General features: G+C 42.0%; 1 protein-coding gene and 1 long non-coding RNA gene across 2 annotated transcripts; one reads left to right on the forward strand and one right to left on the reverse strand.

Annotated features, from left to right (window-relative positions):
• Positions 1-909: 909 nt before the first annotated feature.
• Positions 910-1,624, reverse strand: LOC135612420 (uncharacterized). Its single transcript, XR_010486967.1, has 2 exons — positions 1,326-1,624; positions 910-1,220 (listed from the first exon to the last, which is right to left on the reverse strand). It is a non-coding gene; the product is annotated as an uncharacterized LOC135612420 (long non-coding RNA).
• Positions 1,625-5,130: 3,506 nt separating this feature from the next.
• Positions 5,131-10,735, forward strand: LOC135612421 (probable protein phosphatase 2C 26). The gene is made up of 4 exons (XM_065108697.1): positions 5,131-6,790; positions 7,185-7,298; positions 7,453-7,717; positions 10,087-10,735. Exons 1-4 carry the CDS (start codon positions 5,249-5,251, stop codon positions 10,215-10,217), a joined length of 2,052 nt encoding a protein of 683 aa, XP_064964769.1. The 5' UTR covers positions 5,131-5,248; the 3' UTR covers positions 10,218-10,735.
• Positions 10,736-16,326: the final 5,591 nt, after the last annotated feature.

Below are 16,326 nucleotides of genomic sequence, written 5' to 3' on the forward strand. Positions count from 1 at the left end.
AAGCGACCGCTCACCGAACCGAGCAAAACAGCCCAAAACAGCTCCGTTTTCGCGTGTCGCGGGCCGATTTCTGGAATCTACCTCCGCTCACCAAAACGTCAGCCATCTCAGCCCCTTTGAACTCCCCGAGTGGCACAGGGCTAGATGGGGCTTCGGATATATACCGGGCGTTGAACACTCTTTCGCAAGTTCGCACGTTGCCTTGACAGGAACTTGTTGTCGCGCTCGGGACCAGGTGAGCAACTGTTTGTGGGCTTGTAGCTGTTCGTTCAACCTTCTAAAGCCCTTGTTTTCCTTCTCTCCCTCTTTTCTCTTGTGTACGCAAGGTGCTCGCTGAATTGCTTGTAAAGCTTCCCCTTTTCACGAGACGTCGGGACTTGTTCGCCGCTCGTTCTTTCGAACTAATCAACTTTCTCTTTTTACAGGTCCTTCGGGACCTGCGAGAGGTTACAAGTGGGCTGATCCTTGCGGAGCAATATCGCAAGGGCGAAGCGCGACTTAGGCAACGCAAGCTAAGTTTGCGTCTTTGCCGCAAGGGTGACCCGCGACTTAGGCAACGCAAGCTAAGTTCGCGTCTTTGGCCGCAAGGGTGCCTCACGCCTTAGGCAATTCCAGCTAAGACCATGACACTAAGGTAAGCCAACAATGAGACACAGCTCATCTTTCTTCTGTTCTCTTGTTTGTACCTTCACATGTGACTAACTTGGATCCTTTCTGACCTACTCACCACTAGCTTATGCAGATGTTTCAGATGCTTTTTGGTAGGACTTGTTCATCTCTTCTTCCTGACCAAGTCTCCATGAAATGTATGTTACCTGCAAATCACCTAGACTAATTCAAGCTTTGTGAGATTAACTGTACCCGATGGATCAATGCCTTCTTCTCAAAAACAAATCATTGGATAGATAATGCACAGAAAACATGATCTGGTTGCAATCTATTACATGGTGGCATTTCACAAGACCCATAAATATACATTTGCTGTTCTTTGTTCTCTGAACAGTGGAAATTACACTTTCTTGAAACCAAGAGACAGAGGAAGTTAACCGTAGGAAGATGACTCTCTTTCTTTCTTTTATGGTTGTCATTTCTTTCTTTGACTGCATGGATCAAATATAATTGATTTCTCATTCTTTGTGGAGAGTTCATCCCTGATGAAAATGGAGAAACTGGTTCCTTTCTTCCTTGCTCTTCTACAATCCTGATCACTTATCCTGCTCCTAACACAGAACAAAGGAAGAAGGTAAGAAGAAACTCCAAATGATCTTTCTTAAGAATACAATTGAAGATTAATAGCAGGTGTTGTAAACATGTAAGCATCTTACATTTGATTTTTTGCAGTGAAGAATTGCATCCTGGATTGATATATCAGCATAGCTGTGGCAACATTCTATGCTCGAGCAGGAATCACTCGTCCTCCGAGAACTCCCTGCCAAGTTGGTGCAGCTCTTCTCTGATCTTGATGAAGTCAATCTCAAGGCTTTTACCTTCTCACATAAGTGCATCAGAAAGCACATGTATCTCCATATAACCTTCTTCAGACATCCAGCACAGTGCCTCAACTTTGCATTCCTTGAAGCGAGACTTCTGGATGAGGGTGTTTCGTGTGTTGAATGGAAGAGAGTCGAAGAGATCAAGGATGAGGATATACTCCGGCAGTGGTTGGGCAGGGAAAGAAGTGACCTTGATGAACTCAGCGACTCAGATTTGTCGAGAACAGGCAACTGAAGGAGACCACTGGAGAAGAGGATGTGATCTGAAGACTGTGATCTTGGCAGATCAAAACCGAAGCCATTGGCATCGATTGCCCAACGCAGGGAGATGCATTCAGGGTCAACTTCGATGAAGGAGCTGCCGTCTTGGGTGTCGAAGGAGCGGTGGCTGTCACCAAGGGAGTCAAGTGAGGATTTGACGCACATCAACCACCTGTAAGAGTTGCAGCTCTCACTCAAGAGCTGTTCTGAGTTCTCCATGGAAGCTGCAAGAGTGGGGATGAGGTAGAAGTGGAGGGGTGAAGATATAGAGCAACTTGAGGAATCAAAACAAGGAAGGCACATCAAAGAAGTTGTTGATTGATGAGGTGACATTTGATGCCCCCATGATGAAGCCATGGAAGCAATATTTCCTGGTAATATTCCTTTTCCATGACAGGATAAGAATATTTTCTCCCCATACTATTAAAGAATATAAAGAGAGAGAGAGAGAGAGAGAGAGAGAGAGAGAGAGAGCATACATAAAATCTTTGTAGGAAAAGAGTTGTTATTACTTTGCATGAGTTCTTTCCCTTCTCAATATAAATGTTTGATTCCCATATATCCTGATTGTTAACACAGTACATAAATCCTTGATTAAGATGCAGGAACATGAGTTCTCCATTTGCAGTCATAATATTTGCATGGATTTAGCAAGAAAGTAAACCTGGGAACAGTGCCCATCCCTTCATTCTACTCCATCAACAGGATGAACTCTAATATATGGCTATCAAGAAAATGATCATCTATCTATTTAAGCCAACATGCGTGGGTGAGAAACAGTTGAACTGACAGGATCACACACAAATGTATGATTGGACTTATCATAGAACTGTTGCACAGGCTTTCACAGGGCAGGAGAGCTGTTGCTTGGAAGACATTTGGAATCTGATTTCCATGTTGGAAAGATAAAGAAGACCTAACACTCTTTGTTTCAGTGGAAAGCAGCAAGGAGATGTATTTTGTGAGATACTCTTGTAGGCCATGAAACAGCTTCAAGTTGTCTGCACACTTCATCTTCTTTCTTGACATTGTATGCAGTCACAACAAGAAAGTCTACAGACAACAATTTTCTTGCAACACAAATTATCAAGCCCCACATTCAAAGTCATGATACAGAGATAAGAGAGAGAGAGAGAAACTTCAACTGGCCCTTTGATATGAGCTAGGTCATGGGCTCTGCCTTTGAGGCTGGAGAAGCCCATTCAAGTCCATCACTCAAACCTCATACAAGGTCTACTACCTCATCACCAACCTTACTGTAGGCACACTGCAGCATGCAGTGAACACTGGTGTAGTTGTTTGCATATCTTTAGATCTAGAAAATTCATGATTCAATCTATGTTTCAATGACTAGGGCTTATCAATGTGTTGAAATATAATGCAAACCATGTTCATGCAGAGTCAAAGAACAGCACACAAACATGCTTAAAGCTCCTCCTAACACCTAATGATCACTAAGCTTGGTGCCCAAATCCTGAATCACTAAGCTATTCTGGACCCAACTAATCTCACCTACCCAGCTGACAATACTTAACAAACAAATCAAATCTAGCTCAATTAGATTATGCTAATCTATCTTTATTTTGTCCTACTTAGCAGTCAACACTTTGTTTAATAATCACAACATCTGACAGAGTTGCATCACAACACTGTTGACATGTCAACTCATCACTACTACTCAGATGGACTTTTGGCCAAGTAGAACCTGTTCTATTTTGCTTCTTGTTTCTGCTCCAGTTGATAATGCCAAATTGTTCGAGTCAAACATGGACATATCCTTCCACGAGTCCTTCGTCCTCTCATACTTTAATCAACTCTAATAATTTTCCTAAACAGTGATTTGGATTCCAAACCACATAATTAATTATATGTGTGTGTGCACGCAGATTTGAAGTGGAGCAGAGCAACATAAGTCCAAGATTCCTCCCTCAGGATGAGACCGAGAGCTCAATTACTTTGACTTCCTTGGCATACGTTTCTGCTTGCAAGCAGACAACCGGAAAGCTGTCCCTTTGCCACCTCCCACACTTGCCCTCTCTCTCTCTCTCTCCCCTCCCCTCCCCTCCCCTCCGTCGGGCCCCTGTCCTGCTCTCACCAATCAACCCCTTTGACTCTACTGCCGCCTCCCTCGGCCCCACCACACCCACCCAACGTCTGCTCCTTTTCTCAACCTCCCCCGGCGCTGATCCTAATTGCTGCTACGACCACTACTAACAAGGCGGGTACCAAAGCGGGGAGGCGAACCAGCGGGAAAAAAGAATTGCGAGTCTGCGCCACCATGAGACTTCACCCTGCAACAAAGATAAGGGGGAGAGGCGGAGGAGAAAGCAAAAGGGTGGCAGGTGGGCTCCCGCCCTCTCTCTACTGACCACGTTTCCTCATGCTTTGCGTGCTGCTGTCGTTCTTTCCGGACTTCCCAATCCCAAATGGAAAACAAATATTATGTTAATCCGAATACATATATATTTAATAGCAAGTACAGACAGGGCAGTCAGTCTCTGAACGCCATTTGACTTGCAGGCTTTTCCTCGTCTCTTCCCTTTGTACTGCGAAAAGGAAACGTCGACACTCCTGCAAACGATTCCCCGACGGGCGGTCGGGGAAACGGATTCACCCTCCTTCCGACTTATTGCGCCAGTTCTCCGTTTACTTTTGTCTTCGGACAGGGATCGCATCCACGGTTGTGTTTCAAATGGAAGCATACAATCCGAATCACCGCCGTCTAGATCGGTAACTGGATCTCTGGCAGCGCTCCGATCGCGGGTCGGATCCGCTACAGCGTCTGTTGGAGAGGATCCCGTCCGGGGGAGCGTCAGCGGTTGCATGCGGGTGCGAGACAGCGGCTCGTGCCCCTTTGACTCCGTGACATCGACGTCGCTTGTCGCGCCGTCCGATGGATTCCCTCGCCGAGACGTGGCTTCCTACCGGCGGTCCGATGGTCCGGTCCCCGTTCGGCGTAATTTCTCGCGAAACCCACGGGCGGAGTCGGCGGAGCGTAGTTGACTTGCGTCGCACGGAGGCCACGTCATCGAGAGTCGCGCCACGTCAGCGCTGTCCCCAAGGCGGGCCGGCAGCAGAGAAGCCGCACCAAAGCGCCCCCTCCTCTCTTTTTATTCCCACCAACACTCTTCGAGACCTTTGGTGTTCGGCCACACAGCTACCCGTCTTTGATTTGCGGATGTTGTGGGGCTCATGCGGGCGCCACTGGCAAAACCAGCGAACAACCAATCGAAACGGAGATGGGTGGGGCGAGTGGAGGAGGTCGTTTTACGTTTTATTCCCGGTATTTTGAATTAAAATGGAGGGGAGGGAGGAAGAAGAATTATTATATATATTATAAGAGATTAAAATAAATCGAAAAAATGGACCAAATAAAGACGGGTGATTTGGGTGGGATGGAGTGAGCCGTCTCGCCTTCCCCGTCTCCTTCCGCCAGAGAAGATAGCAGAGCGGAGTGCGCGTGTCAGCGAGGGATTTGTTGGGGATCGATCGCCATGGGGAGCGGCGCCTCCCGTCACGGCCTCCTTCACTGCCTCCGCCCATCCGCTGGCGCCGCCGATGTCGGCGACTCCGACGGCGGTCGCCCGACCTTCGAGCTCGGCCCGCTGGAGGAGACCCTCGGCCATTCCTTCTGCTACGTCCGCTCCTCCTCCCCCGTCCACTCTCGCGCCTCCTCCGTCTCCTCGGCTGGCGGCGACGGAGGCGGGGAGACCGCCTTCAAGACCATCTCCGGCGCCTCGGTCTCCGCCAACTCTTCCGCCCCTCTCCCGCTCTACGACGCCGCTGGCCGGCCGCACCCCGCCGGGTTCCGGAGCTCCTCGTCCTTCTCAGCTCTTCCGCTCCAGCTCTCCGCCGCTGGATGCGGCGGCGGCTGCGCGGCATCCGGGCCGCTCGATCGCGGGTTCTTCATGTCCGGCCCGATCGAGCGCGGGGCGCTTTCCGGGCCCCTGGAGCCCGTTCCCTTCTCCGGTCCTCTCGTGAAGAAGAAGCGCCGAGGCATCGCCAGGAGGTTCCGTAAGCCGCTGCTTCTCCGGCGGAGCATCTCGGAGAAGAACCGTCCGTGGGTTTTCCCCCTCCGCAGTTTCCCGTCGCGGCAAGGCGATCAGCAAGAAGACCCCGCCGCGGCCGCCACCGAGGGAAACGTGCAGTGGGCCCACGGGAAGGCTGGGGAGGACCGGGTCCACGTGGTCGTCTCCGAGGAGCAGCGGTGGCTCTTCGTCGGGATCTACGACGGGTTCAATGGGCCGGAAGCACCAGAATTTCTCGTCGGCAATCTCTACCGTGCGGTGTTCAACGAGCTCCGAGGTCTGTTTTGGGAAGAGGAGGAGGAGGGTGGCGCTGAGGATGAGGGCTTAGAGGAAGGGAGCGAGAAAAAGGTCACCTTTCAAGAAGATTCCAAGGTCGCAAGGCGGCTGTGGGAATTCCTCGCCGAGGGTCACGGCGATGGTGAATTGGACTTCTCCGCAGGGTCGGGCGGGTTCGCGTTCACTCTGTCGAAGCTGAGGTATGGGATCGGGAGCTGGCGGAAGGAGGGTCGGAGAATGTGGTTCCCCAAGTACAGATATGATTCGGAAGCGAAGGCCAAGGAGATCAAGGAAGTGACGGGCAGAAGCAGACGCAGGAGGAGAAAGAAGGGCCCTGTCGCAGAACACGGGCTGGTGTTGGCAGCGCTTGCACGAGCGTTGGAGGTCACCGAGGTGGAATACTTGGAGATGACGGATAGGGTGATGGATTGCAATCCTGAGTTGGCGCTGATGGGATCCTGCCTGCTGGTGGTCTTGATGAGGGATGAGGACGTGTATGTGATGAATGTGGGAGACAGCCGGGCAATCGTGGCACAGTATAGACCACAGGGGCACGTCGAAGGGAGAAACAATGGTAGCTTTGGGGCAGATTTGGAGAAGGCCAATGTGACCGAGGCAAACAAAGGAGTTGAGGGGAATGGAGAGAGTATGGAGATTGAAGGTTTGAGTAGAGGAGTGATAGAACTGGGGGCATTGCAGCTATCAACTGATCATAGTACGAGCATTGAAGAGGTAACACTGCATTGAAGATGTATCTAGTTTACAAATTTGTTTAGATCCCAAGAAGTTTTCCTTTTACGGTTTAAGAGATGGTATAATGTTCAACCTTTGGCTATATAATTGTTCCATACTAAGAAGAACAGAGGTTACACGCAAATTGGCTATCTGCCTTGGTTTCTCAGCTGTAGTTTGGAAGTAGATTTGATTTCCTATCTTTATATGTCTATAGGGAGCTCTTAGAATGATACAGTATAGTTCAAGGCTGAGTTTGGTGGTGGTGTTCACTTGCACACAGTAGGTTTCACCTCATGGAGCATTTTGAGTAATCTACTAGATTTAGCATTTGCCTGTAACGCGCATTTAAGCATATTGTATTTTTCTGTTAAATGAAATTATGTTTCTGCAGGAAGTCCTTAGGATAAGACGAGAACATCCAGATGACAATAAATGCATTTTCAATGATAGAGTAAAGGGGCGACTGAAAGTCACACGTGCTTTTGGTGCTGGTTACCTCAAGCAGGTAATGATGCATTCCAGTTTGGTATATGTCACCAACTAATCATGAAAACAGACCATCAATTTGTAATTTCTGCACAAAAGATGAAAGAAGAAAAAAGAACAATTTGCTGCATTTTTTTATTTACTATAACTTTCTTGACTTTCCATTTCTGCAGCCCAAATGGAACAATGCATTATTGGAAATGTTTCGGAATGAGTACATCGGAACCGCACCATATATATCTAGTACACCTTCGCTTTGTCACCATAAACTGGGAGCAAACGATCACTTCTTGATTCTCTCTTCTGATGGTCTTTATCAGTATCTGAGCAATGAAGAGGTTGTATTACATGTTGAAAGTTTCATGGAGAGATTTCCAGATGGAGATCCTGCCCAAAGTTTAATAGAAGAACTACTCTTCCGTGCAGCCAATCAAGCTGGTAAGATTTTCATCTGCACTTATTTTCTCAGTTGTGTATTAAGTGTGAAAGTATTCTACTAGAACACATGTTTGTTGCACTTGTTTCGGTTGAAATTTGTACTTGGCTCCAGAATGGTTCTCATTGATTTTCATGTTAAATCTCTAGCAATATTCTTATTTTGGTCACTTCTACAAACAAGTTGGCAACTTCTAAAATAACGCCTTTCCATGGTTCTTGTACAAAATGAAAGTTGTCCATGGGATTTCTTCTCGTTGCCTTCCACCCGAGCAGTCTTAGATATCCTTTTCATTATATGACGTTAATATGGGGTTCCTATTAAAGGAAATGCTAATAAATTCAAGATTCATCTCCAAATAATTCTACATATAGCACATTAGATTAGTAGCTAAACATATTATGAAAATGGCAACTGAGTAGACATGCAAAGAAATCCAAGCCACAAAGTTAATGATGTCTAAAATAAGTTTCTCATTTGCTGCTTAAAAAGTAGTTGCATTCGTATTGAGAAAGCAAAATGTCATCATAGTACAGTAAACCTTTTCAAAATTTAGCAGAAAGTTTTGGTGTAAAGACAGGTGTCTACTTTTCTTTGATGAGGTGTATAGATATTCAAAGTTTATAATGATGTTATGGAGCTGATATTAGAACTATGCTCAAAATATTTCAAGTACCATGTAGATTACACTTTGAAGCCGAAATCTATTTGAAAAGTATGATTGTTTTTTTTTAGAGTTTATGTAAGAGAATATGATTATATCTTGTTAGATGGTTAATCCATATCTTGAATGATATATTAAAAGGTGAAATATGCCATATGGTTGAACTGTCTATTTATGCCTAATATGTTGAGAAATTCAGACGTGTACTTTATGTTATGTAGTTAAATGGACACTAACATAACAGTACAACAGACACTGTATAAAGTTTTGAAAGTGAACACAGTGGAAAGTGAAAAGAGGAGATGAGAAACATTTTGTAGTTTTGTAGTTTCATAATATGTTCAGAAAGATGGATGCTCCATCTGGTGAATATGCTCTAAAGTATCAGCCAAGATTCTAGATATTTCAGGAATGGGAGTTAGTTCTTCAGTGTCAGGAGGCCAAATGAACTTCTTGCACATGATGTTTTATCTACAAATTTAAAGTTCTTCTTATGTCTAATGATAAAGTAAAAGAATCTTGCATTTTATCAACATCAGATTGAATTCTGATTCAAGAACTTGAAGAATGAAGTATTACACGTGAAAATAAACAGTTGAGTGTGTTTCTTCTCAGGATTTTAGAGTTTCTTTTAAAGTATGATCAACCTAGGATATTTTATCTCCTATATATTCAGATTGTCAAGCATTAGATTCTCTTCCAAAATGTGATGACATGAACTGAAAACATTGAATTTTTTCTTTTCAAGATATTCTTTTATGGTAATTCAAAAGCAATGAACCAACAGGATTAATGCATCCGATGATACCCTAGATTTCAATGCCACATTAATTTAGTTGACAGGTAAATCATTCTAACCAGAAATTGTTTCCTTGGATCTTGATAACTTAAAGACTATACAGTAGAAATATAGAATTATAGATACGCAATAATGTTTAGAATTTTGTTTACTCTCGAGGCTTCATGAATAACAACACAAGGGAAACTAATTTTATTTTGAGATCTTATTGATTAAAGAAAGGCTGAAGCCAGCACATGAGGCTCCTACCGGTGCAAGGTTTAACTCTAGATTCAGTAAATTCCATTAAAATGATTTATCTTTACTATCTTTTTTTTTTTTTTTTCATCTGTGAATTCTCCAACTTTATAAATTTGTCAGTTATGACTGAAATCAAATTTAAACATTGGAACCATCTGAAATATCAATAATGCCAAAACTCAAAACAAAATCAATTTGAATATTGGGGCTTGGTTCTTGAAGCCTGACAGACCATAGGTAGACTTAGGTGGGAAATTTGTTTCTTTCATAGATGGCACTCGGATGTATGAAGCCTTAATTGAGGACACGCTTAACAAATTCATCCTTCCTAAGATCATTTGGTCTCGGGAACACCATGTTCTGAAAGACACTTTCACATTGGGATTTCACCCAGTGCACATCATGAAGCACTAATGTTGAGCTGAAGCAATGAGAACTGCATTATGGTCACCATAAAACAAGTTCTATATTTCCTATCTGAATGTGGTTTGATCACTTAAGAACTGAAGTTATCAAGATTCAAGAATCTTTCAATTTCAAAGCAAATTGGATAGATGCTGCTCTCTTTTCTTAATATTGTGCAGAGTCATAGTTTTTCCAAAATTTTGATGAAACTGTGTCAGCAGATTCTAGTTATTCATACTTATGCTTGATGAGCTAACTTGCAGGTTTAGACTTCTGTGAACTATTGGATATACCTCAGGGGGATCGCCGAAAGTACCATGATGATGTTACCGTGATGGTTATATCTCTCGAAGGGAGAATATGGAAGTCATCAGGAAAATGTGTCGCATGCTAGGAACTGGATGGTTTTTGTGCTTTTGGCTTGACACAACTCCCTTGCATTACACTGCTGATTCATCTTTCACAGTGATAAATGTTGACAACCCATCACCCCAAAGTACAAGATCAAATATGTCTAAACCAGAAACATCACCGGTTGGCGCCTGTTGATGTTGCTCATCAACCGGTTGACAGAATTGGTGTGAGACAAGGAGAAGATGGAGTATACCCAGGAAGAGGCACAAAGAGGCTCTCATGTCTCATTGCTTTGTAAAGCTTTTCGAGAGGACGGTTTACATGCGAATGATATACAGACGTTGGGCCTTTCCCACTTCATCAAAATGACATGTACTGCAATCTCTTGGGATTGCTCTCAACAAAGCAAGATTTCCCAAAGTTATAAATTCTTTTGGCAGAACTGTGTGAGTTTATGTAGCAAGAACGTTGTTCAGCAAGTGCAGTGTGTTGTACTCCATCGAGGGATCAAAATGCATCGATGAACAGAACATCGAGCACCATGACTTCATGATTGCTTGACAACGTATCAAATTCTTGACTCGAACTCCTTTGAAAATTGTTTGTGGAAGACTAACCAATTGTTCTCTTAACTTCTAGTGTTATGGGAATGATCACCGTTGAGTACTTTCATCTTCTCTGTTTCCATGCATCAGGAAAAAAATTAAAATTAAATAATAATAAATGTATCTTTTGATATTATTTAAAAAATATTATTTGATTTATAGATATATCACCGTCAGATCTAAAATATAGAGTGACGTCGATTTATAAGGAGAATTAGATTCTCTTCTTTTTTAAGGAGAATTAGATTCTCTTCTTCTTTTTTGTTTTGTTTTTCACATTGACTATTATAAAAGATAGATTAAGAATTAAAAGAGTTTATAGAAGGTCCTAAAATGGTAATTAGAAGAGTCCATCTTATCAAAATCATCTGTTAAAAAAATTATTATAATCTAGCATCTCCTACTTAACACATTAATTAATAAGATATAAAAATAAAAATAAATAAAATAAGTGGTTATTTAAAAAAAATTTATTTAATTGAATTATGAAATATTAAAAAAATATTTTACACATGTACACAAATTTTATAAAATAGTATAGTAAGTCTAATAAATTTAGATTTTTTTTATCATTTATCTTAATTATTTGTTTCACATAAATTTTAATAGTTATGTTTGTCATCGTTCTGATCAATATCTAATACACATAGTATAAATTGTATATATTTTCATACTAATTATAAGTATAAAAATTATAATTATATTACTATTATGCAAAGAACCTTCGGACTAAAATCAAATAATACTAGATCAAATATTATATGATGCATACCATTCGATTCTACACAGAAAGTCTTTACTTGATCTAAAAGTACATTGTCCTTATATCTAAAATTTATAGTGATATTAATCTGCATGCAGAACTAGACTCGTCTTGTTTTTTCTTTCTATTCTTTACATGATCATTATGAATAATGGATTAGGGAGAGAATAAATATATAATCTTAATAATCGATTTTTATTATTTATAATCAGAATCCAATCATCATTATTTTCATTATGACTGCCACTCATTTTCGTTATGATATAATCCTTTTGATCAATTCAACACCGGTCACTTTCGTCTTTTCACATTATGAATCAGGTTATATCTCTTATTTATCAAACTTTCTCTGTTGAATGTCGAGGTAGATCGTACCCTCGTGACGCGGCTTATAACCAAAATATACCTTGCAAGACTAAAACTAGGAAGATGCATTGACAAATTGAGGCAGTGACATCTTTTCGCCACAAATATGTGCTTCCTATCTCTCCATGTCAACTTGTTACCCTGTGACAAAAGCAATATCTCTGTTACATATGTTGCCCAATCTTTTTTATTTTTTTCCTCCAAGTAATTAAACAACCTATCATCCTCTGCAAAAGACCCAAATAAATTAAAAGAAATCATTCATTTCCAAAGATGTTAGTTAGTATGCTGATATGCCAATTAAATGCATAAGTGCATAGAGCTTCGAACGTTTGCAATTCCACAAAATGCAATGTGAAGGCCAAAGTATTATTAATCTACATGTGGGATTGGTGATGATATCAGAAACTATGAGCCATTATTGCTGCCACCAAATCACACCTTCAGATGAAGATGAAACCTCGAAATGTTGACCGCTTCAATGAAAGCGACCTATACGGATTAGATTCTGGGAGAGACGTCTAAGCCAATCAGTGGGAGTAAATACTCCACATGAAGATCTCTCTCCATGCCGTAAATATATAGCTGGCAAGCATTTCTTGCCGTTGACTTATGCATGTAAATATATATATATATATATATATATATATATGGTTATTGATGGGTATATAAATAGGAATAATCTTTGTATAGGAATAAATACTAGAAGACCAAAATATGCAGCGGAATAAAATGGAAACACAATCAAACAGAACACCAAGATATACGTGGAAAATCCCTTCAATGTGAAGGGTAAAAACCACGGGACAAACTAGAGATAATCCACTATGAGAATAATGAATATACAAATCTCAATCTCTTGCCCAAAACCCTAGCAACAACCACAAGAGAATAACTAGGATACAAGGATCACGCCACTGTCCATAATATCTAAAACTCCCAAGTAATCACAGCAAGAGCCTACTATAGATTTGATCTAACATGAGATGAGAACACTGCTAGATGATTGAGAACAGTCTCTCTGCGTTGTCCTTGTCTTCTTCCCTTTCTTTCTCTTCCTTTTCTGCCTTGTTCTCCTTCTTCTCTTTGGAATCTCGTGGCTTCAAAGATCTGCCTCGTTGCTGCCTTTTTATAGCTTTAATCTGCCTCTAAAACGCAGCCACCACACCCCCCTAATCTTAATTAGGGTTAGGTTAAGAGGGGGTGTGGGCTGTGGGCTGATAAAGCCCACCATGGGCTGAACCCACTTTGGGCTGCCAGCCCAACAACCTCCCCCTTCAGCCCATAAGGGAGGTTGTCCCATGACTCCTCAATGTGAAGCCATACCGACCAACTGTCGGCATATCTCCTGTCTTTCTTCTTGCTCAACATGTCCTACAAGTAAATCAACATCAGGCTCTACACTATTTTCCTGCACATCTCCCCCATCACCCTGATATACTGGAGGAATAACTGGGTCACAATCTGCTAATCCTTCTGCAGAAGTCTTGGCTGGTGCCTTCTTCAAATCCTCAAAGGTTTGATTCTCAAAGAAGACCACATCTCTGCTCCTGAACACCTTCTGCTTTTCTGGATCCCAAAGCCTGTAACCAAACTGATCATATAAGTAACCAAGAAAAATACATTCTTTAGACTTATCATCCAGCTTGGACCTCTCATTATCTGGAATATGTGCAAATGCACGACAACCAAACACTCTCAAATGCCTGTAGGAAACATCTTTCCCTGACCATACATGCTCTGCAACATCACCATCTAGGGCTGTACATGGTGATAAGTTGATCACATCAACTGCAGTCCTCAAAGCCTCATCCCAAAACCTTTTGGGTAGCTTGGCCTGTGAAAGCATACATCTGATCTTTTCCATGATAGTGCGGTTCATCCTCTCTGCAATTGCATTATGCTGAGGTGTACCAGGAACTGTCATCTCATGTTGGATCCCATGTGACCTGCAATAGTCATTAAACAATCTCGTATACTCACCACCATTATCTGATCTTATGCATTTCAATTTCCTTTCTGTCTCCCTTTCAACCCTGGCATGAAACTCTTTGAGGACATTAATAACCTGATCTTTGGTCTTCAAAGCATAAGCCCAAACTTTCCTAGAAAAATCATCTATAAAAGTGACAAAATAAAGTGCACCACTTATACCAAGAACATCAACAGATCCACCAAGAGTTTTTGTCCTCAGAGGACCACATACATCTGTATAAACACGGTCTAAGGCATGCATTTTTCTAGACAAAGCAGCACTAGCAAATGAAACTCTATGTTGTTTACCTGTCAAACAATCAATACAAGGGTTCAGATGTATACATCTGAGATCTGGTAATACCTCTCTCTTGGAAAGAGCTTGCAACCCCTTCTCGCTCATGTGTCCCAATCGCGCCACAACTCAATACTGAAGTCTTTCTCTGTAGCATTTAACTGTTCACCATAAGCTTTAGCCTGCAACCTGTATAAAGTATGACATTTCTTTCCACTAGCTATAACAAGAGAACCCTTACTGAGCTTCCATTGCCCTCTATGAAATCTGCTTTCATACTCTTCATCATCTAGTCTTCCAACTGAAATTAAATTCAGCCTCAAGTCAACCACATGCCTCACATCCTTAAGTACCAACTTGCAACCAAGGTTGGTCTTTAAATGGATATCACCCATGCCAATGATGTCTGCTGTGCCATAGTTGCCCATCTTGACAACACCAAAGTTTCCAGACCTGTATGTAGTAAAAAACTCTCTCCGAGGTGTAGCATGATAAGAAGCACCTGTGTCAATCACCCACTCAAGATCCTGACACACACAAGAAAAAATATCATCAGAAGGAGACAAAATCAAATAATCACCACCCTGCACTGTAGCTGTAGTATTATCCTTTAACTCTGTAGACTCCACTTCTTTTCCCTTTTTCTTGTTCTTCTTATGTTGCTTACATTGGTTCTTGTAATGTCCTTTCTCACCACAGTTATAGCAAACAATATCTTTTCTTGATCTTGACTTGCTCCTACCCATACGTGAACTGCTTCTGGACTTTGACCTTCCTCTGTTCTCTGACATAAGTGCTTGTGAATCATTCTGAGATGTTGCCGAACTCTTTCTTCTCAACTCCTCATTCAATAAACTGCTTGTTACTTGACTCATAGTGACAATACCATCTGGCGCAGAATTACTAAGGGAAACCACCAATGTCTCCCAACTTTCTGGTAATGAACTGAGAAGTAACAATGCCTGCAACTCATCATCAAGAGACATTTTCATAGAGGATAACCGGTTAGTAATACTCTGCATTTCATTCAAATGCTCAGCAATAGAAGCACCCTCTCTATATTTTAAGTTCACAAGTTTTCTGATCAAAAAAGCTTTGTTGCTAGTTGTTTTTCTTTCATAGAGACTTTCCAATTTTTTCCAAAGAGAATATGCAGAAATTTCAGTAGAAACATGGTGAAAGACACTATCATCAAGCCACTGTCTAATAAACCCAATTGTTTTTCGATCTAACCTCTTCCACTCATCATATGTTATAGTTGTAGGTTTTGCACTATCCCCCTGCAAAGGTCCATACAAATCTTTGCAATACAAGAGATCTTTCATTCTTGGTTTCCATATCATCCAATTATTTCCATTCAAACTAATCATGCGAGAAATATTACTGGCCACCATGTTCAAATACAAAAATTAAATCACCAAAATCTTGCTCTGATACCAGTTGATGGGGATATAAATAGGAATAACCTTTGTATAGGAACAAATACTAGAAGACCAAAATACGCAGCGGAATAAAATGGAAACACAATCAAACAGAACACCAAGATATACGTGGAAAACCCCTTCAATGTGAAGGGTAAAAACCACGGGGCAAACTAGAGATAATCCACTATGAGAATAATGAATATACAAATCTCAATCTCTTGCCCAAAACCCTAACAACAACCACAAGAGAATAACTGAGATACAAGGATCACGCCACTGTCCACAATATCTAAAACTCCCAAGTAATCACAGCAAGAGCCTACTGTAGATTTGATCTAACCTGAGATGAGAACACTGCTAGATGATTGAGAACAGTCTCTCTACGTTGTCCTTGTCTTCTTCCCTTTCTTTCTCTTCCTTTTCTGCCTTGTTCTCCTTCTTCTCTTTGGAATCTCGTGGCTTCAAAGATCTGCCTCGTTGCTACCTTTTTATAGCTTTAATCTGTCTCTAAAACGTAGCCACCACACCCCCCTAATCTTAATTAGGGTTAGGTTAAAAGGGGGTGTGAGCTGTGGGCTGAACCCACTTTGGGCTGCCAGCCCAACAGTTATGGCATCCCCTCGATCCCTTACTGTCTTATATTATCTCCTTCGTGCCGACTCTTTGAAGGCCAAGGATTGAGTTCGACCATGGATGATGCTTCCACTCCATCTCAATGGAGC

This window comes from Musa acuminata, chromosome BXJ2-5, assembly GCF_036884655.1.
Source record: "Musa acuminata AAA Group cultivar baxijiao chromosome BXJ2-5, Cavendish_Baxijiao_AAA, whole genome shotgun sequence".
Classification (NCBI taxonomy): Eukaryota; Viridiplantae; Streptophyta; class Magnoliopsida; order Zingiberales; family Musaceae; genus Musa; species Musa acuminata.

Excerpts from the sequence above, each read along its gene's own strand:
- LOC135612421 (XM_065108697.1), top strand. The coding sequence starts at position 5,249 with ATGGGGAGCGGCGCCTCCCGTCACGGCCTCCTTCACTGCCTCCGCCCA. Across the intron at positions 7,299-7,452 it reads GTGCTGGTTACCTCAAGCAG|CCCAAATGGAACAATGCATT; the intron begins GTAATGATGCAT and ends CCATTTCTGCAG. Across the intron at positions 7,718-10,086 it reads CCGTGCAGCCAATCAAGCTG|GTTTAGACTTCTGTGAACTA; the intron begins GTAAGATTTTCA and ends GCTAACTTGCAG.